The 23,752-nt window shown below is 39.9% G+C and overlaps 1 protein-coding gene across 3 annotated transcripts; it reads right to left on the reverse strand.

Moving 5' to 3' along the window:
- Positions 1-534: 534 nt before the first annotated feature.
- HMGCS1 (3-hydroxy-3-methylglutaryl-CoA synthase 1) lies at positions 535-20,382 on the reverse strand. Of its 3 annotated transcripts, XM_007195545.2 has the most exons (12): positions 20,248-20,382; positions 17,325-17,395; positions 15,240-15,300; positions 9,827-10,284; positions 9,377-9,502; positions 8,687-8,851; positions 7,001-7,166; positions 6,015-6,185; positions 5,077-5,183; positions 4,094-4,219; positions 3,393-3,556; positions 535-2,423 (listed from the first exon to the last, which is right to left on the reverse strand). In XM_007195545.2, the coding sequence occupies exons 4-12, from the start codon at positions 10,272-10,274 to the stop codon at positions 2,334-2,336; spliced, it is 1,563 nt and encodes a 520-aa protein (XP_007195607.2). In that variant the 5' UTR covers positions 10,275-10,284; positions 15,240-15,300; positions 17,325-17,395; positions 20,248-20,382; the 3' UTR covers positions 535-2,333. The 3 variants fall into 3 exon arrangements, with proteins under 3 accessions (XP_007195607.2, XP_007195606.2, XP_007195608.2); XM_007195544.3 differs by lacking the exon at positions 17,325-17,395; XM_007195546.2 differs by lacking the exons at positions 15,240-15,300; positions 17,325-17,395 and having other exon boundaries at positions 20,248-20,376.
- Between the last annotated feature and the right edge of the window lie 3,370 nt (positions 20,383-23,752).

A 23,752-nucleotide genomic window follows, 5' to 3' on the forward strand; every position in this document is an offset into this window, starting at 1 on the left:
AAGAAATTATTACTAAGTACTGAATCTAGACATGACAGCATTATAAAACAGCTGATCAGTACTAGAAAATAATCTGGTTTAATTCCCAATTCATACAGTCCTAAGAGTTCACAGGGATTGAGGTTATCTGGTCCAATATTACTGCCAATGCAGAAATTCTCTCTGTAAAACCTCTGGGAGCACCAGCAACCTGAGACCCTCAGGCTGGAGGCTCTAGACGGCAGTTCTATATTGGCTGTAAAATGTGCTTTTAGTGTTTAATTGCCAACCCTTAATCTTACCTTGCTTTTAGGAAAACACAATAAGTCTCTTCATAAATATTTATAGTGAAATTTACACATGCTTAGCACCCAATTTGGGAGTTAATTTCTTTGTTTGAAGTATAAGAATGATAAACCATCAGTATAAATTCCCCCATACTAGATAAATTGCTCCTTGAAGGCAAGACCATATATCTTGTAAATCTTTATTTCTGATGGAAGCAGAGTACCTTGCTTATATCAGGTCTGCACATTTTTTCAATAATGAATGAATGAGTTAGTGAATTAATGGACTGAAATGAAATGAATGACTGCATTTTAAAATAGCATATTAGCTGATTTCTTGTCTAAACTGTTAGTTCAGGAGGGAAAAAAGAATACTCAAATATCTGAAATATTTCTCTAAAACTTTATTCAAAGTTACTCACCTCACTGTTAATAAGGTGTACAGTTTATGCTCTGTGCCAGTATTAGTAGACCTGCCCATTGCCGGCAATGGACTTTGAGAAAACCCATTTCCTGACACCCCAAAATTAAATTACTCTTTTCAAAACATACCGAACTCCCAATACTTGCAGAAGTATTACATGCACCATTTTCCCATCAATCTTTAAATCTGAACTTACGTTATTAATCTACATCCGTGGATGTTAAAATGAAGTCATTTTAACAAATTATGACTGTACAAATCAAAACACTGCTAGTTAATATTAGACAAAGAGTATTTTACAAACACTACCTTACATATTACCTTGCAATCTGAAACTTACATTTCATATTTGTGTAAGTTTATTTTAGATAACTGAAACATCACAGAATTCAATGGCAAAGTTTAAAAAATTTAGTTCTGTACATTAGTTCCAACTATCCTATTTTACAGTCTATAAGGCTCATGTCATAGTTCAGCACCAAAAAGATCTACAAAACTGTCTAACCAGTCTTCTTATTTATTCCATATGATGGTTTTTGTTGTTTTTGTTTTTTTTTTTAAGGTGAAAGTCTGAGAAAATGGTTTATATATCCTACTTCCAGACCTTGAGAAGTGGGATACTTTTTGGCTGGTCATACTATGTAAAAATTCGGTTGTACCTTTTAATTTTCATTGAACAGATACAAAAACCAAAAAGGATACTTACAACATGAGTTTAGGTTGTCAGTCTTTAAGTTGAATTTATAACACTGAAGCATCAGAAATAACCTAATAATAATGCCCTGCCCCTATCCTTCCTTTTTGTTTTAAATTTTTAAAAGGAAGCCATAAAAATGTTTTATTTATTCTTCAAAATAAGGTGCAAAGAAGGATTGCAACCACCAACTTCCTCATACACAACTCCAATAACATCTCAATGTTGTTCCGCAAAATACACCTTGAACTGAGTCAGGAGCAGACCTAGAGCTACATCCATGTTTTCTATACCAGACGTCTCCTCAATGCCAGCATCTCTCTGTTCACAGAGGTCATTACAGTAACGCGTCACTGCTGGCCTGGATTTAAAGCAACGGTTTTTAGAACTAGTGTAACTGTCCCAACTCTTCTCCTTCTTTAGGATTCATAAATTCTAGAAAAAGAGTATGTCTGTCTTGCCATTTTCAAACAGGGTTTGTGCATATCTCATTAAGACCACATTCCCTAAACCAGAAACGTTTTTCAAAAACCACAGGAACTTTCAGTCATCTTGTTTGTTCAAAGTATAAAATTCTTACATGTTTAAAAAAATTAAAATTGGAGACTAGTACCGCTGCTTTCTTCACCAGAAGTGCACGATTCATAACACTACATTTAAAAACTAAGCTTCATGCATACAAATGGCCAGAGGGGTATGAAGTTTTACAGAGCCCTTAACATCATTCGAGTACATTAAGCATTGGCTCGACCACAACAGGAAGCATGTTAGGAAACTGAGCAAAGAGACTTTCCCAAGAACACGATAATTTTCCAGGCTCCATGTCAGTCACATAAAAATTTAAGCAACATGTAATCCTTTAAAATTGTCCCCAGACAACCCATTCCCCCAACCGTTCCCATACATACCCCCCACCCCACCCTGAAGTCCTCCACCTCACAGAAGTATCTTAATGCTCCCCATTACTGATGACAGCTGCTTCAGGTTCTGCTGCTGTTGCAGGGAGTCTTGGCACTTTCTTAGCAGGGCTTGGAATATGCTAAAAATCAAAAGAAAAAAGTTGTTGCCTCTTAGCGTTTTTTTAAGGAAGAGTCAAGTTGCTAATTAAAGTTCTAATAGGAAAACTGATAGAGGGCAACTTTGGAGAGGCTTATGCTCAATATATATTCTATATAACTTTTCATGGAGGGAGCTAAATATCCATTCTTTACTTTATAGTGAATTTATTATACAATTATCCGTGTAGCAAGAGACAGGAAGGCCACGGAGATCCACCATACCCAGTATTTCACTTGTCACATCTTGCCTTTGCAACTCAAACACTTGTGGCTTGACTTGCAACCTCAAGGAGCAAGACTATGCCTTTAGCAAATTTGTGATGAGTGGATAAGATTAATAACTTCAAAGTTTTTAAAAGTCCTCAGTTTGAAGCCTGGCTCTGATCCTGGTTAAGTCATTTAACTTTTTTCAGCCTCATCTCTAAAATGGGCACAGTATCATTTAAGTCAAGGGGGTTCTTATAAGGATTAAATTTAAAAATTAAATTAAATTAATTAGAAAATGAAAAAAGTGGCTAGCATGTAATAGGAATTCAAATCATAGCTATTCCTGTTCCTTCTTGACAACTGGAGACAGATTAGACAATAGGCTGAGAGAAGGGATGTGAGGAGCTCAACACCCTGCCCCTACTTCCTCTCTCACCAAGACACGCACCACAAGTGGGCCTTCTCTCCAGATCAGTTTTCCTTTAAATTCTGGTCTTGTTAACAAAACCTCGTATTTACTGTGCACTTAAAAATGCTAATAATTTAACTGCAAAGCACTTTATACAACTGGAAAATGGCATAGCTAGAATCCAATACCAGAGCCCTGGCTCTGAATCACTCTGCTTTATTGACATTCCTTTAAGTTGCTAAATCTCAGTTAGATCCCCTAAGCCCTGAGATCTGGGGATGGAAATTTCTTACCCTGTCAAAGCCCAAGACCAAACACAATGAGCTTTCTTTACCTCAGTTGCTGTGCTTGAATGCACAAGCCCTACGCCTTCATCCAAAGTGTCATCATTTGGAGAGGGGCGCCGAGCATAAGTTCTTCTGTGCTTCTCATCTACTCGAACTAGGTACCATGTTCCTTCAAAGAGTGAGTCTATGGAACTCTGGGGAATATAGCTGACTAAAGGAAAGGCGGAGAATGTGAAAAATTAGTTATGACATACAGCTCATCTGGTAATAAAACTAAAGATAAAAGTTGCTATTTCGGGACTTCCCTGGTGGCGCAGTGGTTAAGAATCGGCCTGCCAATGCAGGGGACGTGAGTTCGAGCCCTAGTCCAGGAAGATGCCACGTGCCGCGGAGCAACTAAGCCCGTGAGCCACAACTACTGAGCCCACGTGCCTAGAGCCCATGCTCCGCAACAAGAGAAGCCACCGCAGTGAGAAGCCCGCGCACCGCAATGAAGAGTAGCCCCCACTCGCCGCAACTAGAGAAAACCCGTGCGCAGCAATGAAGACCCAATGCAGCCATAAATAAGTAAATAAACTAAACTAAAAAAAAAAAAAGTTGCTATTTCCCCATAATTTTCACCAACATCAGGCATGTACTGAATACCGCCTAGATATCTGGACATCCTAATCTGATACGTAACATGTTTAATGTTATTAGAGCCCTCCAATAGGCTTCTGGGTATGTATTAACAATTTAATATTTTTACCCAAGTGATGAGTGTCCTCTCGGAGCTTCATGTTTTCAGCAAAGACATCTGGTGCCACACAAGTTCTTGAGTCAAGCCTTGATTTAAGATCACATAAGCTTGCTATTATTTTATCAAGAGCAGACCCTAAAATAGCAAAGAATTCCAACATTAGAAGACTAAAAATAGCATGCCCCAAAGCCTGAACAAAATGTTGCCAAACGAAAAAAACAACTTTGCATTTCTTTCAGAACTACTGGCTATTGTTTAGTTAAAAGATAAAAGCTGTTATTTATTTGGCACAGCTTCCGTTGACCTCTGACTAAACGTTTGTTCCGTATCAGCCAGTAGACAAGCTAGGAAATAGGTGGGATTTGAAACTATAAATAACTTGTCTACAGTCAACCTACAGTACAGTTTTAGAGTAATGCCAAGTCTTCCATCAGTTTTTCTCCATATTTTTGCTCCTCCCTGCTCAGGGAAGGCACAAAAGTGTCCTTAAATACAGCTAAGACCATACCCTTATAAACATTAGACAACTCAGTAAACCAACCAACAAGAAATGACCTGGTATTATTCACTCATATGATCAGACTCAATCATTGGTGTGAAGACTCAAAAGCCACCTGCCTTAAATAGGTATGCTTCCCTTTCTCTGCCTACGTCCCCTGGCTACATACGCTTTAAAAATGAGATAAAAGAGAAAATAAAGTTACTTGCCAGAGAAGAAAAAGTCACACTATGCCATTAAAAAAAAAAAGGTTTCAGCTGATTATACATTTTTTTCTGACTCGGAAGGAAGGAAAGATATTCTGACTCAGACATAATCCTGCCCTTTACCCAGTTAAGGCAGATTTTTGGAGAGTATGTTGAAAGAAGTAATGAAGATTAAAATGTCATAATGATCTACGGAACAGATTCAAGCACTCACTTAAGAAGCCTGCTAAGTCAACCTTACCACAGTAGGTTCTCAAGACATTCTTGTTGAAAGACTCAGCATTTACCTGGTGTGGCATCTTGTGTGACTTTGAGGGAGTACAGAGTGGCAGCTAAACCAGAACCATAAGAGAACACACCAATCCTCTTTCCTGCCAGCTGCTGAGGTGAGTACCTGTGTAGGAGGGAAAAAACCATTAAAAAGTTTAACTGATCCAACTACAACGGGTGGAAAACCACGAGTTGGAATAAAATTCATCCTAAGCCTAGGGATCTAACCTAAAGCTTTACTATTACAGTAAGCAGACTGAAAACAAGAATTCTCATCTCTCTGGGAATGATGGGGTTTTTGAAAGTTATCATGTCCTAATATAAGTTACTTGCCAACTGGGGTTCAACTGTAGGTCAAGAATAATAAAACCGGGACTTCCCTGGTGGCGCAGTGGTTAAGAATTCACCTGCCAATGCAGGGGACACGGGTTCAAGCCCTGGTCTGGGAAGATCCCACATGCTGCAGAGCAACTAAGCTCATGCGCCACAACTACTGAGACTGTGCTCTAGAGCCCACGAGCCACAACTACTGAGCCCACATGCCACAACTACTAAAGCCCGTGCTCCACAACAAGAGAAGCCACTGTAATGAGAAGCCTGCGCACTGCAACAAAGAGTAGCCCCCGCTCACTGCAACTAGAGAAAGCCCGCATGCAGCAACAAAGACCCAACGCAGCCAAAAATAAATAAATAAATAAATAAATTTATTAAAAAAAAAAAAAAGAATAATAAGGCCATGAGAACAATAGCCAGGAAAGCAAGTATGAAATTAAATACTCTGGAATAATTGTAGCCTCATCCCATATCTCCTTCAAGTCAATAGACAATAGGCTAGAGAGCCTGGAAATAAAATACCATTCTGCGACCTGCCACCAACATGCCTGACACCAGATCTGGTCTTAGAAATCCAACATCTCCAAACGAGGGGAGTGAACCAGCGGAAATTTATACTTACTGGGCAAGAACAGAAGCGAGGGAGCCATACACTGAAGATGTGTACATATTTCCATTCTGATTTGACACAAGCAAAGACGCCTTTGTTTTCTGATTGAAGAGTTCTGAACTAGCCTTCATAAATGCCTTTTCCACATCTCTATCGAAGTAGGTATCTTCTAACTTAACATCCCTGAAAGATTTAGAGAAAAGAAAATCTTACAGTATTCAAAGACTGTATTTTTATTATATTACTTAGTGGACCTAACTATAAGTGTGTATGATTCTGATTTCCCATTTATTAAAAACCAAGTAGCAGTATGCTAATTGCTAGGTAAGATATAACAGTTGTACATATATGGTCCTTTTTCTGAAAGGTTTTTTTTTTTTTTGATCAAATTAAAACAACATAATTCTAATGGGTTAATAACCCACTAAAGCTGTCATCACCAAACAGAATATACTACTATTTCAAGTCCATAATAATGTCCATTTAGTTAGAAAAGTCACATTATAGGAACCAAGTCTTAAAAAGTTGAATAGAATTTTATCAGAGGGAGAAGAGACACAGGAAAGGAGAAACAGAATGAGTTTAACAGGTATAGCATACTAGGAGGCCCTAGAAGTGGGGAAAACGTGGAAGGAGTATGAAAGCAGACGTCAGTAGTGGCTATGTGCAGGATGGATATGGGCACAGGGGCTCGGGAGAGGCAGGGAGAAGAGTTAAGAGGCTGCTGTATAAATACAGGCACTTGTGGGGCTATATTATCATGGTGACAATGGCAACAGATCTAAAAGGAGGAAATCAGAAAATCTGAGTAGAAATGACTAAAGAATTCATGTAGGTAAGCGACCACCTCTCTGGGACTCAGCTTCTTCATTGATTACATAAATAGGTTAGACAAGATGACTTCTTTTGACTAAAATTTTCATGTCTGTACGAATATTGCTTTAACAGATATAAAAAATACTCTCACATAGAAGAGAAAAAATCATAATTCCTCTTACCCAAAGGCTTCCAGGCCACTATAGATACTATTTTTATCTCTGTTCTGGTCATTAAGGAAGTCATTCAGCAACATCCGAGCTACAGATTTCTGAACCAGTTTACAATAGGGTGAGTGGAAGATCATGAAACCAAAATCATTCAAGGTGAAATCTCTATCATTTCCCTCTGAAAGAGAAATCCAAAGAAATTATGAAATTCATTTAAGCCACTAACTTTTGAAGTTTGATTTTAGAACAGGGCTGGGATGTTTTTAAATCTTTAAGCAGCAACCAAAAATACACTGTATAATGAAATATCTCTATAGTTTAAAATGTTTATCAAAAAGACATCTAGAAATAGAACAACATACACTACTATATTACTGGTTTTCAAACTGAACTACACAATGCATTAGTGGGTTGTGTAATCAATTTAGTGGGTCAGGGCCAGTATTATTTTTTTAACCTTAATAATTAAGAGGTTTTTGTTTGTTTGTTTGTTTTTGTTTTGTTTTTAATGAAACAGACTAGAGTAGAAAATAGCAAACTGTATAACCCGCAGCATGGGCAGGAAATTTCATGACACTTTAGTTTCCATTTAACTGCACATACAATGTAAAGTATACTTTTTACTGTGGGTCCTAATAAAAAGTTAGAAAATCACTGTATTGTTAAATACTGGCAAACAGTATGATATTTTACATACTTCAAGAATACTTCTTGGGCTTCCCTGGTGGCGCAGTGGTTGGGAGTCTGCTTGCCAATGCAGGGGACACGGGTTCGCGCCCTGGTCTGGGAGGATCCCACATGCCACGGAGCAACTAAGCCCGTGAGCCACAACTACTGAGCCTGTGCGTCTGGAGCCTGTGCTTCACAACAAGAGAGGCCGCGATAGTGAGAGGCCCGCACACCGCGATGAAGAGTGGCCCCCGCTTGCCACAACTAGAGAAAGCCCTCGCACAGACACGAAGACCCAACATAGCAATCAGTCAATCAATCAATCAATCAATAAAATCTTAAAAAAAAAAAAAAAGTTAAATCTTTAAAAAAAAAAAAAATACTTCTTATCCAGAGCCACTATGTGTTACCTCATATCTGTTATTGATTATTATTTTTACCCCTCTCTCACAAACCCTATAAAGCAAAGTTGGACTATGGAAAAAGCATACTTTATATGATATTGTGTGTTTTAATAGCATTAATTTGAATAATGTCCTTCTCAGTATCTCAAGAACTTTCTCAGCGTTAAAGATGGAGACTGATGATGACACTAAAAAAGCAAGTATGAATTCACAGGTCAAGTGCAAAAAGACTATGTGGGCAGGGGGATCACTTCGGTATAATTTATTTTCATTAGAGTTTTCCTGGGATCACAGTTGCAAACTAAAACCTTGTGAGAATACCTCTCTCAGAATATGTACAAAATTCAAGTTACTTTCTTTTACCCTACTTTTGATTTTCTTACTGGGGGTAAGTCATCCTAAGTATTTTTACAGAAATACACTCCATTTGGAAAGTTTACCTGTTCTCTTAAATTACACATTCCCAGAAACTATGGGAAAACTATGCTATTTGGTGGGTGAGAAAGAAATGGTTTAAGGAGACACTAATGAAGGATGCCCAAGAAGTAGTTTCTCACTAAAGACAGTCAGCACATTATACTGCCCTCAACAGATACCAAAACCAAGGAAAACAGATAAAGCCCACCTTTCTGCCACTGGGCATAGATCTTCTTGCGGTAGACAGAATAGCAGCGGTCTAACGCACTGAGGTAGCACTGAATGGATAGTTTTCCATCTACTATAGGATATTCAGAAAGCATATCAGGCTTGTAAAAGTCATAGGCATGTTGCATATGTGTCCCACGAAGTCCTATTAGAACAAAAAAGAAAGAGGTCCGTGTATCTCTGCTTTTTGATATATGTTAGTAACCATATTGCATCATCTGGGAACTTCCCTTTAATCTAGTCAACTCACTACTCACAGAATAGAAGTCACAAGGTGAAACCAATATGTAATTCAAATGAAACATAACAATATCCACGGACAGGCCCTAAGACTCTTTTGATATACAACATTTTATGCAAGTTTCATATACCTAACCAGGAGATCATAACTGCTCTACTGAACTGAAAACAAATTATTGTATGACTACGGGTAAGTTACATCTCCCAGTTATTACTTGAACCCTACTTAAACCCATTTTACTCCTCTGTAAAGTGGGGATGACATCACTTACCTCGTACAATTGCTATGAAGACTAAATATGATAACACACATAAAGCACTTAGCAGGTAGTGACTGCATTTAATGAACACCAAGTACTAGCTTCTATTTTTATTTTCAAATTTCTCAGCATATTGTACAAATAAAAAAAATGCTTTCCCAGACACTCACCTCGTTCAAAAATTAAAGGAGCATTAGGCCCAATTAGCATAGCAACGGCTCCAACTCCACCTGTAGGTCTAGCATTTCCTGTGGCATATACAGCAATATCCCCTGCAACTACCATGGCATACCGTCCTGAAAAATATTTTGTATTAGTATACAAGAATGTGATCAACACTCTAAATATCATACATATAAACTGAATCTGTTATATTTTCCCAGAATATCCTTTCCCCATCTTTGGTAAAGACAAAAAATATTCTGACTAAATTTTGATAGATAATTTTGTCCTACATGATAAAGATAACCAATTCATAATTCAGATAAGCTGAAAGTCATAGCTATCTTTCTGAACATGTTCAAACAAGCATAACTGGTAAGTTTGCATATGGCATTAATTAAAGGTCATTTGAATGTTTTCATCCTCAAGGAGTTTCTTTGGAATAATATGTAACATACCATCCCAAGAGCTGGACTCAATCCAGTTAACAGCATTGAAGACAGCAGCTGTGCCTCCGTAGCACGCATTAGTTGTGTCTATTCCTTCTATATCTGTATTCCCAGACTCTTCAAAGAGCTGCATCAAATTCGTCTTCACGGACTTTGATTTGTCGATGATTGTCTCTGTTCCAACTTCTAGCCGCCCAATGCAATCATAAGAAAGGCTATTTCTCTCCATAAGATTCTGGACCACAGTCATGCAAAGAGAGTTGATATCTTCTCTATCTGTGCAGAAGCCCATCTTGGCCTGGCCCAGGCCAATAGTATACTTTCCAGCATCTACACCATCATATTTTTCCAACTCTGCTTGATCAACATATTGAGAAGGAAAATAGATCTCAAGGGCAACAATCCCCACATCTTTTGGCCAGCAGGCTTCTGCGTTCAAAGGAAGTGACCCAGGCATGGTGAAAGAACTTTAGAAAGAAAAACAGAAAAAACATTGTTGTAGATTATAGGTTGCAGGTTGTCAAGTTCAAACTTGAGAAATCAACATTGAGACTTTCATTATCATCTAAAATATTAATTTCTAAGTTTAGTTTACTTAGGGAGTCAATTTTAATATGTGGAAGTAGTAATTATAGTATGAATGGAGTTATTATTAACTCCATTATTATTTAAAATTATCATCTTTTTGGGACTTCCCTGGTGGTCCAGTGGTTAAGACTTCATGCTTCCACCACAGGGGGTACAGGTTCAATCCCTGGTCGGGGAACTAAGATCCTGCATGCCGCAGGGCAAGGCCAAACAAAACAAAAAAATTATCATCTTTTAGAAAGGCTTGTACTTTATTCAGAGCTGGATATATTTAGATTTAAAATATGATTATTAGAGGTAAAGAAAACTCAAATAAGATTCTTCTATGTTGTAAAGAACTATAAGATAAAATACAATGACAGTTTAGTAATATGGCCCACAAATCAGAAGTCAAGTATCTGATCTATTCCTGGCCGCTCAAAAAGTTTTAAAATGTCATTCATTCATTTATCATAGGTATATTGATTATTCATAGCTATTGACTTTATGGGACTTTAAAACTGTTAGATCAAACAATATTGCAGTCTTTATTGATCTAAACAATACCAGTAAGTAGAAAAGCCACACTGTCAAGTCTACCATAGCAATCTACTCAAGGCCGCTACTATTATAATCCCAACTTTCCAAAGAAGCCTCCACCCAGAACCCAAATGATTAAAATTTAAAGCAAAGACAAGTTCCTGGACCCATAACAGGTCAAAAGTCAATATTCTATACTTTCTACAGCTGGTGTATAGGCAATAAATGATCATAAAATCACAAGGTATCACTTAGCTTCTAAATCAGGCAAAAAAAAAAACCCAAAACAGATTCAAATTTGAAAACTGATAATCCACATATTATTTGTGTGGCATCTTAGATAACATCTCTTAAAACAACCCCTTCTGTTTTAAAAAGGGCCTTAAAAAGTTGGACTGTTGCCACACTGTAAACTAGTGTCTAGATTTATTTACCAACAGTAAAAAAAAAAATGTGCTAGCCTCTCAAGAGTGTTGCTACGGCCTATGGGTAAGTCACATAACCTATCAGAGCTTCAATTTCTTTAGAGGTTGTATCAATCAGAAAAAGAGAAATTATTCTAGATATATCTAACAGACAAGGACTTAATACAGGGAAATGGTTACCAACTTGTTGGCTGGGCTAGAGGAGCAAAGGGGAGGAAGGTGGTTACTATTCAGACCCCATGAGCTCACATTCCTACTGAGGCTGCCAGAGCTCCTGGTCCCAGCACCTCTGCTGCTGAGTTAGAGCCAAAGCCCCACACTCTTGCTGCTGCTGCCACTGACAAAAGGCAAATCCTGTATCTATGTCATTTGTCCTCTGCCACTCTGCCAACTCAGGTGTAGCATTAGGGATAATGAAATTACAGACTATTGCCATAGTGCGTTGCTAATCACTGAAATCTTGAGAAAATATCTAAAGCAGAGAAGCTGTCCTGAAATCATGAGATCTACCCTTAGCCCATAGGTTATCAAGGTATGAGTATATTAAAACCTGAAAAATAAGTACCTGGAAATATAATCACAAGATCTAAGTCAAAGGTCTTAAGAACATCTTCCTTCTAAATACAAGAATTTTTCATGAAAATTTTGTTTCAATTATTCACACATATCCTGGGTTGCAATTGTGGATTCCTTACTGAGGGTCATAGTCAGAAAAGTTTGAGAGTCACCGTTTTACACAGTCACTGGTGCTCTGTGGAGAATGGATCTGAGTTAGGAAGCTGATACAGAAGTCCAGTGAGATGTAGGTCATGAACTAGATCAATTACTACATGAAGAGTAAAGGAAAAGCTTCAAAAAAATATGGAAGCAGGAAATTGGCAGAAATTGTGACTGACTAGATAGTAGGAAAAGGATGAAGTATTGAGGATGACTTCAGATTTCTAGCCTCCACTGTTTTATTTCTTGACAGAATCACTCACTGTCAGATACACAAGTGAACAGAGAAGCACCTCTCCACTTTGTCCTATCTTTCCCCTGTTCCATGCAAACCCATCAATTTTATGATAATCTAAACTTTGCTACACTGAAGTTGAAATGAAGACATAAAGGGACTATCTAATATGTCATGAGGCAGATTCTAAGTTTATAGTAAAATAAGTTAAAGTCCTCTGCACAGTCCACAGAAAAAAACTCAACTAGTGTTAAAAACAAAAACACAGTCCATATACTTATAAGAAGAACCCCTCCTATATGCTACCCTTTAAGTCACCAAAGCAGAGGCAGTAGGATTAACTACCTTCCCAGCCTTTCCCACTGGGTTAACCTTTAGATTCTTTTCAACTCTTCAAACCGCTCTCAACATGCTGAGGACAGTATAATTTTCCCTGCCTGGCCCAACAGCTTGCAGTGCTGTTGGAAATAAAATGGACAAATATATATATAATCTTCTGAAGATATAAACCAGTTTATGAAAAGCCAGAAAGAAGGCTTTAATTCCAGAATTACTCTATATTTACCATAATCTAAATAGCTCTGATCAGTCACTGCTATATGGTATGGTACTTACTAAATAAGGTGTAACTCTATTTTTAAGCTTCCTAGAGTTAAATAAGTGACTTGTTTCATTTGGGGGAAAAAAAAGGTAGCTAAACTAAAATAACCCATACCCATCAAAGCGACTCATGAAAGTGAATCATGACTCTGATCTTGATGTGGAAAAAATTTTTACATTGTCTAACTCAGTCAATATTGCTCGTTCTCTGAGGATTTTTGACAGCCAAGGTGTTTTCATTACATTCTTGGTAAAACACCATCTAATTTGAAATATTTACCTTTTGGTTGAAATTGAGGGAGAGTGAGAAAAGTAGAAAAAAAAGAGGGAAATTAATACAGGGAGTAATTGGTTCATGGCATTTTGAACAACAAAATGATTGATATAGTTTAGGGTCTATAATCTTTACTTTTAACTATCCTGTTGTGTGCTCTTATGTTGTGCTCTCAAATGCTCTCTGCAGTAGGCCAGAAAAATTAGAAAAAGAGAGAAAAAAAGGAAAAAAAGGCCAGCTAAAGATCTGGTATGTTCACATTATAGCATTAACTTTAGTCAAAGAATGGGATATTCTGGTTAATTCACTATTCTAAATATCACAAAAATTTTCTAAATAGAATACAGTTTAAACATCTGACAGTTTTAAAAATTACCTGCATGTATTCTTAATCTTTTGCTGATAAAAAAGGTACTTCATGATTTTTCAGAGCATTGTGCTTACAATTAAAAAAAAAATCTAAGCAGGATAATGGGGATTCTGTATTTCCAATAAAAAGATGTAAATATTCTTTTTAAATTTCATCTTTAAAAAGGAGGAGAGGGCTTCCCTGGTGGCGCAGTGGTTGAGAGTCTGCCTGCTAATGCAGGGGATACGGGTTCGAGCCCTGGTCTGGGAAGATCTCACATGCCGCAGAGCAACTAAGCCCGTGAACCACAACTACTGAGCCTGCGCGTCTGGAGCCTGTGCTCCGCAACAAGAGAGGCCGCGATGGTGAGAGGCCCGCGCACCGCGATGAAGAGTGGCCCCCGCTCGCTGCAACTAGAGAAAGCCCTCGCACAGAAACGAAGACCCAACACAGCCAAAAATAAATAAATTAATTAATTAATTAAAAAAAAAAAAAAGGAGGAGAAAGGTACACTTTTACCACAGAACTCTGTAAACCTTCCAAAGCTATCTTCCAACAAGTACCAACAGAAGACTCCCAAATCTGTTCTCCTAAAGTGAAGGCTCACCCCCACTGGTGGACAAAAGGAGCTCCAGGTCCTACTTCCAGAGTCGGCAAAGCAAGATAATATAGAAGCCTTGCCTTGTTAACACTTTCTGAATGCTTCCTGCATAGGAGGACACAAAAGGGGCCAATATGATCCCCTGAGAATCTTTTAAATCTGTGAATGAAAGACAACTGGAGAAGGAAAAGGATAAAGAGAAAAAAAAGGCAAAAAAGCAGAGAAATCAGCTGAGGATGCTGATGCAAGGGCAGCCCTTACCTAGCTCCTCAGGGCTCGTCAGGGAGGGACTTCGGCATCAGTCCCCAGAGCCTCCTAACTGAGCTCTCTGCCTCCATCTCTCCCCTGTCCTACGCTAACCTTTCTAAAATGCACATCCGAGCTTTGATAAGATGCTATTTAAAACTATTCCAAGTTTATCCTCTATTATTTAAAGTCAGCCTCCTCGCACTAGAAAGGAGCTTCTAGAAAGCAAGAAATGTACCCGTTCGTCTTTGTGCCCCTAGTACCCAGCCCAATGCTTGGCATATGATGGAAGATGGATGTTGAATAAATGAGACCCTACTAGCCTTCTAATCTAAAATTACTAACAACCATAGGAAATCATAAAACTGAAGCAGGAAAAAAGCAGACTCATAAGAGAGGCGCTCCATGGTAATACAAGAAAGCAATAGCTGCAAATAATTAGATTATTGGTTCAAACACATTTGTAACCACTGTCCAATCTTACATAAACATTCAATCTACAGCCCTGATGGATATCTTTCGAGGCTGTAATTCAGAAAGCACTACTGGCACACATGCTTACCTGTGATTGTTTCTGACTAAGCAGTTTATACGGTTACATTTTATTATCTAGATTTTTTTCTCTTATGAGTGAATGCTAATTTTAAAAATTAGTTTCTAAATTTTAAACATTAGTCTAATAAACACAAAATCAGTCTCCTGAAGCATTATGGCATTAACTAATATTTAAAGACAAGGTATAATCCTATAATGGGGTTTAAGAATGTGTGGTGCACACAAATGGTTATTTGTCTTAGGATAAAAATTAAATTTCCCCCTTCCATTAGAAAGGAACACTTTCCTTTAGCAGCATGACAGGATGCCATACCTGTGTGAGGGATAAAGAACGGCAGTCTCCAGGTCTGTCACTCTGTTTCCTCCTTCAGGCACTAGGAATTTCAAATAAGAACCTCTTTTAAAGTCATAAATCACCACACAAATTCAAATAATGACTCCAATTCAAAGTGAGTTAAAATAAACATTTCCTTGTCCAATTACATTATGTAGAACAGAGTTTGACTTTGCTTAGAAAAAATGGTACTTAAAGCTTATAAAACTTTTTCCTCCTTATCTTATTAGCTCTTACAGTGGTAGGTTCAGTCCTGGTAATGAACTGACATAAGTAGTTCATATCACTGATTCAGGCTTTAAACCAAATATGACGCTGGGAGAGTTGTAGTCTTCTTTACTAAATTAGGGTTTTCAAGAATTGGGGGAAAGGAATATAAATGAGTTGCACTAGGCTAATAAATTTCTGGAGTAAAGAGGCTTACACATTGAAGAGCTTGCTGTGCACTTGGGAGTTTGTGACTTGAACAATTTGTGCCTCTTTGAGCTTCAATTTCCTCATCCATAGAATGGAGCTAATACCTGCCCTCCCAGTCCATTGTGAAGGATGGTTGAGAAGATAAAATATGTGAATAATATAAAGCATTTACTATTATCCTAGTTCTTAGTATTTTTCAAACAAAATATGTATCTTTCTAGCAAGACCTAATTATCTTCATTATTTAATCTTACGCTCCTAGTTTTCAACATGGTCACTTTCACCTGCCCCAACCTTTTAGAAAGTGATTTTCCCCTCAGTGCTTGGGTTAAAAAGGTAGGTATTTGATATCAAGACCAAGGAGCATTAAGCTTTATCATCATTTAAATTATGTGGAAACAAAATTACATGGAAACGAAATGCTTTGGAGCATTTTCCTCAGTCCACCTGTTTTGCAGGGTTGTTACTTGAGACAACAGTTCCTGTTTAACACAAACAATTAATTACCTTTGCTCTCCATTTAATTGTTGGTGAATATAGCATCCGCCCTTGCCTGATTAACTGGAGACCACCCTCAGCTGCTGTTTAGTAAAGCTTTACTTCTTTTACACGATTAGATCATTTAAGAGCTTAGAGACTTAGCTCCTTTCCCTTCATTAAGTTTACCCCCCCATCCCATAAATCGATCCTGAGGTTTGTGGGAAAAGATAAGACTTCTATATTCTGAAAAACCTCTGATTCTAGGATGATATATACATTTTGAGAAAATAACTTTTTTGTTCCTTATTCTCTCAAATTATTCTTTTGTAATCTGCAAATTAAGCAGTCCATGGGGACTAGTTCTCACTGGTGGAGGGGGGCGGGGACATGATTCCTTCTTAAGTGTTGAGACTATTTAAATAACTTAATAATATTTCTTCTTGAAACCACATTTGCATATGTATTTGACACTATTTTCATCAAGGACATTTCTCCTGAACTGCCAATATTCCCTCTTTCAATTTTTATTATTTAAATTGGGGAGGGAGGTTAGGTGGGAAGGCAGAAAGAGCAGGAGGGAGAAGGGAGAAGGAGAACTCCAGCGCACAAAAGAAAGCAAAGAAAGAAGAAAAAAGAAGATTCAGAGGACTGCCATGCTACTTAAGCTCTCAGGAGAAAGACAGGCCTGGAGTCCAGGAAAGGAAATGGAGCAATAAATGCCACTTTGGGGAAGAGTCAATCAGAAAGGGATTAGGCTTTCCATTCTCTTCTGCAATTGCTAGGAGTGTTCTCTATCCTGACTGAAACAGCAGTGCCGAAGTCTCAAGCAGGTCATCAGCTTATTTCTAACAGAAGGTCTTTTCAGAGCAAGTGATAGAGGGAAGCAGTGTGGCTCAGAAAGCAGTTTATGAATCACAAGCGGCTGGGCAGGTTATCACAAAGCATGTTTGGAGGAGACTCCTGAGCTGAAATATAGGCGTTTCGAGTTTGGCAAAGATTAAAACTGAAGAATGATAAGACTGCCTAGGGCCAACCAACTTTCTCCTGGGGTTTATTCAGTGCTCTGAATTCCTCCTTCTGGCTCCCTCGTTAGCCTTGATTCAAACAAATGGTCGGAGAAGTTCACCCAGTACACATTTTGGTACACGAGAAACCACAAGCAGTTACCTGCTGATCTTTTTCACTATCACAGGAGAGAAATCCAGGAATCCTTTTTAACTGAGAATGAGCCTTTCCTCCTTAGGAGCAAACAAGCAAAACTACTGTTAGGAAAGCCTTGCCCACGCCTGTACATCTCTGGTCTAGTTCCCTAAGTAAAAATCACAGACGCCCTGCCTTCCCCCAGAGGGACTGGTCCACTTATCAGAGATTCTAGTCATATTTCAAGGTCCTGTTCTAAGCCCCTCTTCCAGGAAGGTTTCCTAGAGCTTTCTAATCAGGACCCTGCACTCCTACAGCAGGTATGTCATTCAAACCCACACTGAAGCCTTCATATTCTACTCTCAATGGAAAACTAGTTACTGGCGGTCTTCTTAAGAATACTGGATACTTAGACTCCTATTGGGAGAAGGGCTGTATTTTGATTCTTTTGAAATCCCTTTGAGACCTTAGAGTAAAGGGCACACAGAATTGCTATTTTTTGAGGGGCTGAATTTGGAGTTATAATTAGATGAAAAATCTTTTAGATTCAAGTACTCAATAGCAGCAGCCCTCATTAGTGAGTTCTTTTCACTGTCACTTTTAAGATGAGCTGCAGCACCAAACTGTCCAGAAGTTTAAGAAAATTGGCTTTCTACTGCTGCTGTTCAAAGCAAATGGTAGGTTTCAATTATTCCTTGAAAAATGTAAGGAGTTCAAATGGAATCAGAAGAGAACATTTGTTGGTCTTACAATCATTCCCAAATGCACACACCCCCAGCCACGAACCCTGCAAAGATGAAGCCTGTGAGCTTTGGAAGATTAGCTTCTCCTCTACTGCTCTTACTACACTCAGTTAACAGCAAGTGGACATCACCACAAGCTAAACATTAGGGTGACTAAATTATTGAGTCCTACCACCCTCCCATTAGATTGGGTAACATGTTTTTAATCTAACATTTTTTTATCTGTATGTCTTGAGAAACAAAAATATCGCACCCTTCTCTGATATTTGGTTTTTTTAATAACCCAGCATAAAAGTATGACTCTATATTCCTTTCCAAATGAAACTAAATAGAGATTCTGATATATAGCCCATCAAGCTCCTCCATCCACAACCCCAATGCATCTCCCCGCATTCAGTTCCACTGACTTACTACTGTTTTAAATAATGCTAGGGTACCCAGGAAACACATATTACACCAATATCAGGGTTTTGCATTTCCTGTGAGAAAAGCTATCTAAAATCTCAATCAAAAAAAATCTCAAAATCCATCCCACAGTTAAGAGAAACAAGATGTAAAAGCACCCTGGAGGAATATTTAAGGAAAAAAACAAAATGAAAAACAAGGCCCAGGATTAGTCTAACAGATGACGTGGTCTGTGGCCCCAAACATAATACCATTTAACCCTCCCCATCGGAAACACCTTCTGAGAACTAGGGTTACTGACTAAACTAGAATTGAACTGAACTAAACTGGAAATGATTTACGGACAAGCTTACAAACTTAGGAGAGACCTACGAAGTTTAGACACACAGAAAAGAAAGTCTCCTTTCCCATAAGATATGCTATCCTTGCCCTCCGTATCCACAGAAAAATAACTGAAATTTTAAAAATAAAGGACACAAACTGCTTAGATGTCTCAAGCTGCAAAGAACCATTTGGCACAGATACAGGTTAAGGACTTTCAATTAGCCTTCTAACAAATCTGTGCAATAAAAGTCCAAACTCCACCTCAGAAGGAAAAATCTGCTAACTATACGGGCACTTCCATTTGTCTCAATCTTGTCATTTACCTTGCCATTGTTTTTCATGACTCATCCCTGAAAACAGAGCAAATGTTACTCAGCAGCAGCCAGAACACATCATCCACTGCAGCAGTTTGGCAAGAGCATCCGCAGGAGGGAAGAGTTGCAGCAGAGGCAAAGAAGCCTGTGATGCGCTAAACCAAGGCCGCAGGGCAAGCATGACCGGCAGGGCCAGCCTCACTTTACCTGTTGTCCAAATCTCTCCTCCAGGGTGGGTCAGAGTAATTCTTTCTCTACCACTGGTCACGGCAGGACACACGTTTTTCAAAGACTCCATATACCAAGCTTTGAAATGTCCTTGGTTCAACCCAAACCTATTGTGGGTGAAGACCCTGTGCTTGCCTGCCCATTACATCATCATAGCAAGTCCGGCTGGTCCTGAGGCTACTAGCAGGAGGGAGATACGGAATTTCAAAACACCGAGGAAACCTATATATATATATCTTAATGGGCATTAAAATTATGGAGGCGGGAAGGTGGGAAGCAGGAATCTGTGATATCTGAAGCAAGCACAGACCGAGGCAGTCAAGAGTTCAAAGTACTCAGCCAGGTTAAACCACAGTTGTGATACTTTCTCGCACCTGAGCTAGGGACGAAGAGTAATGCTGCCCACCTCCCTTCCTCCCAGCAACTCTCCATCTGTGGCAGGAAGACACACCCCCCCTGCCAACCTACAAGCCTCCATCTAAGCGTGATCTTCCCCATCCTTCGGCGTCCACCCCTAAGCCAAGGCTCCGGGAACACCCTGACAGTCCAACTCCTTTCTCGTCCCCCTCATGTGGGCACCCCCATCCCCTCAAGGCGGTCACAGCCACTCCCCTAGCACCTCCAGCTCCTATGTCATCAGAAGCCTAGCCCTCAATGCCCTCTCTCCTTCTCCCCTCTGCGACTCGCCTGCCCACATCAGTGGCCCCGGCCCCTGCTAGGACCCACCGCGGTCGGCCCCAGGTCCCTGACAGGGGAGGCCCTGCACGGCCCCCGATCACGGTGCCCCATCCTCCCGGGCTAGGTCCACGCCTCAGCCCAGACCCTGACGGACCCGGAGCTCCTTCGGGCCTAGTCAAGGACACGGATCCGCTGGGCCCTCACCCTGCTGGCAGGGCCTCAGCAGCCCAGGTTTCTTCCTCTACTCGGGACACTCACCGAAATGTGAGCGGGCGGTGGCCGTGGAAAAGCAACGACCAACGAAGATGCAGTCCGCGACACCTCCCCTCCGCCACCAGCTTTATAGCCGCGGACCCACCAGACTCCGGCACGGCCCGGAGTCGGTGGGAGGCGGGACCGTGGCCCCAGCAGCCAATCGTGGTCGGCAGAGTAGGCCGGTAGCGCCCGCCTCCCAGTCCGGTTTCAACCAATCCGAAGGAAAGTGGAGGCGGGCACTCGCTGGGGTTTTCCCTCGTGGCTGGAAGGGCGGGGGAAGGGGCGGGGTCAAAGCCGGAGGGCCGAGGAAGTGGGGTGAGAGAGTGACGTGTGGTGGCCCGAGAGCCGGCCTACCAATGACAGAGCAGCGAGAGACGGCGAGAGCCAACGGGAGCGGAGTGAGAGGTTCTCCGGTCAATTGGAACCCAGTGAGAGGAGATGTGAGCCAATGAGGACTCCACGTCCCACCACTGGGGAGAGATGGTCAAGTGTGGAAGGCAAGTTGGTCCCTGCTGGAGAGTCTGTCAGGTTGCCTAGCAACCAGAGCTAGGCTTCACCTGTAAGATTTCTGAAATACTTGATTTGAATTCAATCTTAACCTTTTCTAGTTTCCCAGAGCATCCAAGTGTGCCTGCATGACAAATTGGAGCGGAATACGTCACCAAGAATTTGTAATTTTGTAAATATTCTAAATACCAGATTTGCAGATACTCGATGTTGTCACCTCTATACAAACTAACTAAACCTAAAACAGGATGGTTTGGGATTAGACACCAGTGAGGAGGGTAAGGGGCCTTGCCTAAGCAGGGAGTTGGTCCTGATTCTAGGATTTTTGCTAGCCCATATATTCTGAAAGAAGGGGCTCCATGTGGCGCATTCCCCACTGTATTTTCTGAGCTTAACATGCGGTAGTTGCCTAATAAAAGGTTGTTGAAAGAAGGAAGGGGTCCCATAATTCTCAATATAGCAAATCCACAGAATAAGCACTGGCTAGTTCTCCCAGAAGATAGAGAGGAGCAATTCTAGCTGGAGGAAATCACTGAAACACTGTTTGGGAGAATCCAAAGGAGGATAATTACGGCCTTAAATTAGACTCTGCCTCATCTTCTCAAGCAGAGAAACTGTAGCACTTAGCTTTGGTGGGAGATCATGAGAGATTGAGAGTTGTTTGTATCTCTCTCCCCCTCAGTTTCATTATGACCCAGGAATGCTGTTGATAAGGGGTCACTGATGATTCTATGCATCACAGAACTACTTTTATGTGAAATTCATTATCCACTATAGATACTAACCTAGTTAGAGACATTCTCAGCTGGGAAGTGGCCAAACATATTGGCAATGGAACCACTGTGAAGCGGTGGCATAAGTTACTTGGGAGAGAGGACTACTCAATAATGGTTATACTCCACAATGTAGCTGATGACATTCACTCTGTTCCAGAATCAATGTCATTTATACCTTCATAAAGTAGGTGACAAAGAGAAAGACACTGCTTGATTGTGACCAACAGCAATTTTGAGGGGAGATTTAAACATTCTTGGCATATTAGATTGCATTGAAAGGCAGTAAAGATAAACACAAGAAAGAAGATGTAGCTTTGTCCTTAGAAAAAGATAGCAAATAGTTCCAACTCCAGGAGTACACAATAGGAAATAATTAGCTAGATAGTCTTGAGGAAGATCATTTTGCACAACAGGAAATTCCCACAAGATGCAGACTGTCTTTTTGATCAAATTAATCTCCAGTTAAGCAAAGTGAGCATGGTTATTGGAAAGTCAAGCAACAGACAATGAAGTGGGTTAGTAATTAAATATAGAACATCTCAACAGAATTTTAAAAAACAAGCCTCTGGGGCTTCCCTGGTGGCGCAGTGGTTGAGAATCTGCCTGCCAATGCAGGGGACACGGGTTCGAGCCCTGGTCTGGGAAGATCCCACATGCCGCGGAGCAACTGGGCCCGTGAGCCACAATTACTGAGCCTGCGCGTCTGGAGCCTGTGCTCCGCAACAGGAGAGGCCGCGATAGTGAGAGGCACGCGCACCGCGATGAAGAGTGGCCCCCACTTGCCACAACTAGACAAAGCCCTCGCACAGAAACGAAGACCCAACACAGCCAAATATAAATAAATAATAAAATAAAAAAAAAAATTTTTAATAAAAAAAAAAAAAAAAAAAAACAAGCCTCTGTGATTCTGTGAAATATAATGGTAGATTATACCAGGCTACACATATATTAGCTCTCCATGCAATTGAGGACAAAATACATATATTTATTTTAGTAGGGGCTGCAAGCATTTTTGAGCTACAATCTGACATAAGCATGTCATACTTGAATGTGCATTTTTAAGACATGTTAATATATATGTTTTATTACATTGTTTCTAAATTCAATTCCAAGCAGTATTAGTAAAGCACTGTAGATGCTGTACATCAAAGGGAAAGTATAATTTATTGTTGTGCCCTACTTGGAAAGGAGCAAAAGTTTCCTAAGAAGCAGGAAGATGTAATGATAACATTTAGTATTATAAATTCATCCATTGAACAACTGTCTTCTTTTTACTCTGTGACAGGGATTGTGCTAGACCTATGCTGTCCAATAAGGCAAGTGCTAGCTGTAAATGGCTCTTGAGCACTTGAAGGGTGGCTAGTCCAAAGTGAGCTATACCGTAAGTGTAAAATACACACCAAATTTTAAAGACAGTACAAAAAAGGAACTATCTCCTTAATAATTTTTATATTGATTACTTGTTGTAACAATAATATTTTAGTTATATTGGGTTAAATAAAATATATTATTAAATTAACTTCACCTGTTTCTTTTTAGTTCTTAGTGTGGCTGCTAGAAAATGTAAAACTACATCTGCAGCTCCCATTTGTGGCTCTCATTTGAGCTAGACAGTAGGAAGACACAGTTGAAAGACAGACTCTGTCCTTAAAGAGTTCATAGTCTAAAGAGTGGAGGAGAGAAAAATGAATATAACAGAGGGCTGGCTTTCCAGCCACTATCTCACTAGACAAAGGGTAGGAGAGGGTGAGGTAGGAGGAAACTTCAAATTTGTCAGTTAAAGGTATTTCTATCTCTTCAGGTTTAAACAGCTTTATTTTGCTTAAATATTCTGTCCATTCAAAGTTTAGTTCCGTATCAGAGCTATTTCTCCCGAAGCCCTTTTTCTTGGCAAGATGGCAATGGGCAGAGCATACTGGGTTGTTGTTACATCCAAAGAGGGGCCTCAGCCCTAGTTGTGGGGTCTTGTACTGGCCTCCCTTTGCTGACTAGGATTTGGCCTTGGCCTTGGTGCTCTCTTGTGCTGCAGAATCCCAAAGCTCACTTTCATTTGATGTCCTACCCAGTAGTCCGCACTCAGCAGCCCAACAGCAGCCCACTATTAGGCTCACTCAGCCCCTTTTGCAGCAAAACCCTTCCATGCTGCCAGCCAGAGTTTCAGCTGTCTTCCTTCCTCTGCATGACATAAGGAACTCCTTTAGGACTTCCCTGGAGGTGCAGTGGTT

Source organism: Balaenoptera acutorostrata, chromosome 2, assembly GCF_949987535.1.
Source record: "Balaenoptera acutorostrata chromosome 2, mBalAcu1.1, whole genome shotgun sequence".
In the NCBI taxonomy this organism is placed as follows: Eukaryota; Metazoa; Chordata; class Mammalia; order Artiodactyla; family Balaenopteridae; genus Balaenoptera; species Balaenoptera acutorostrata.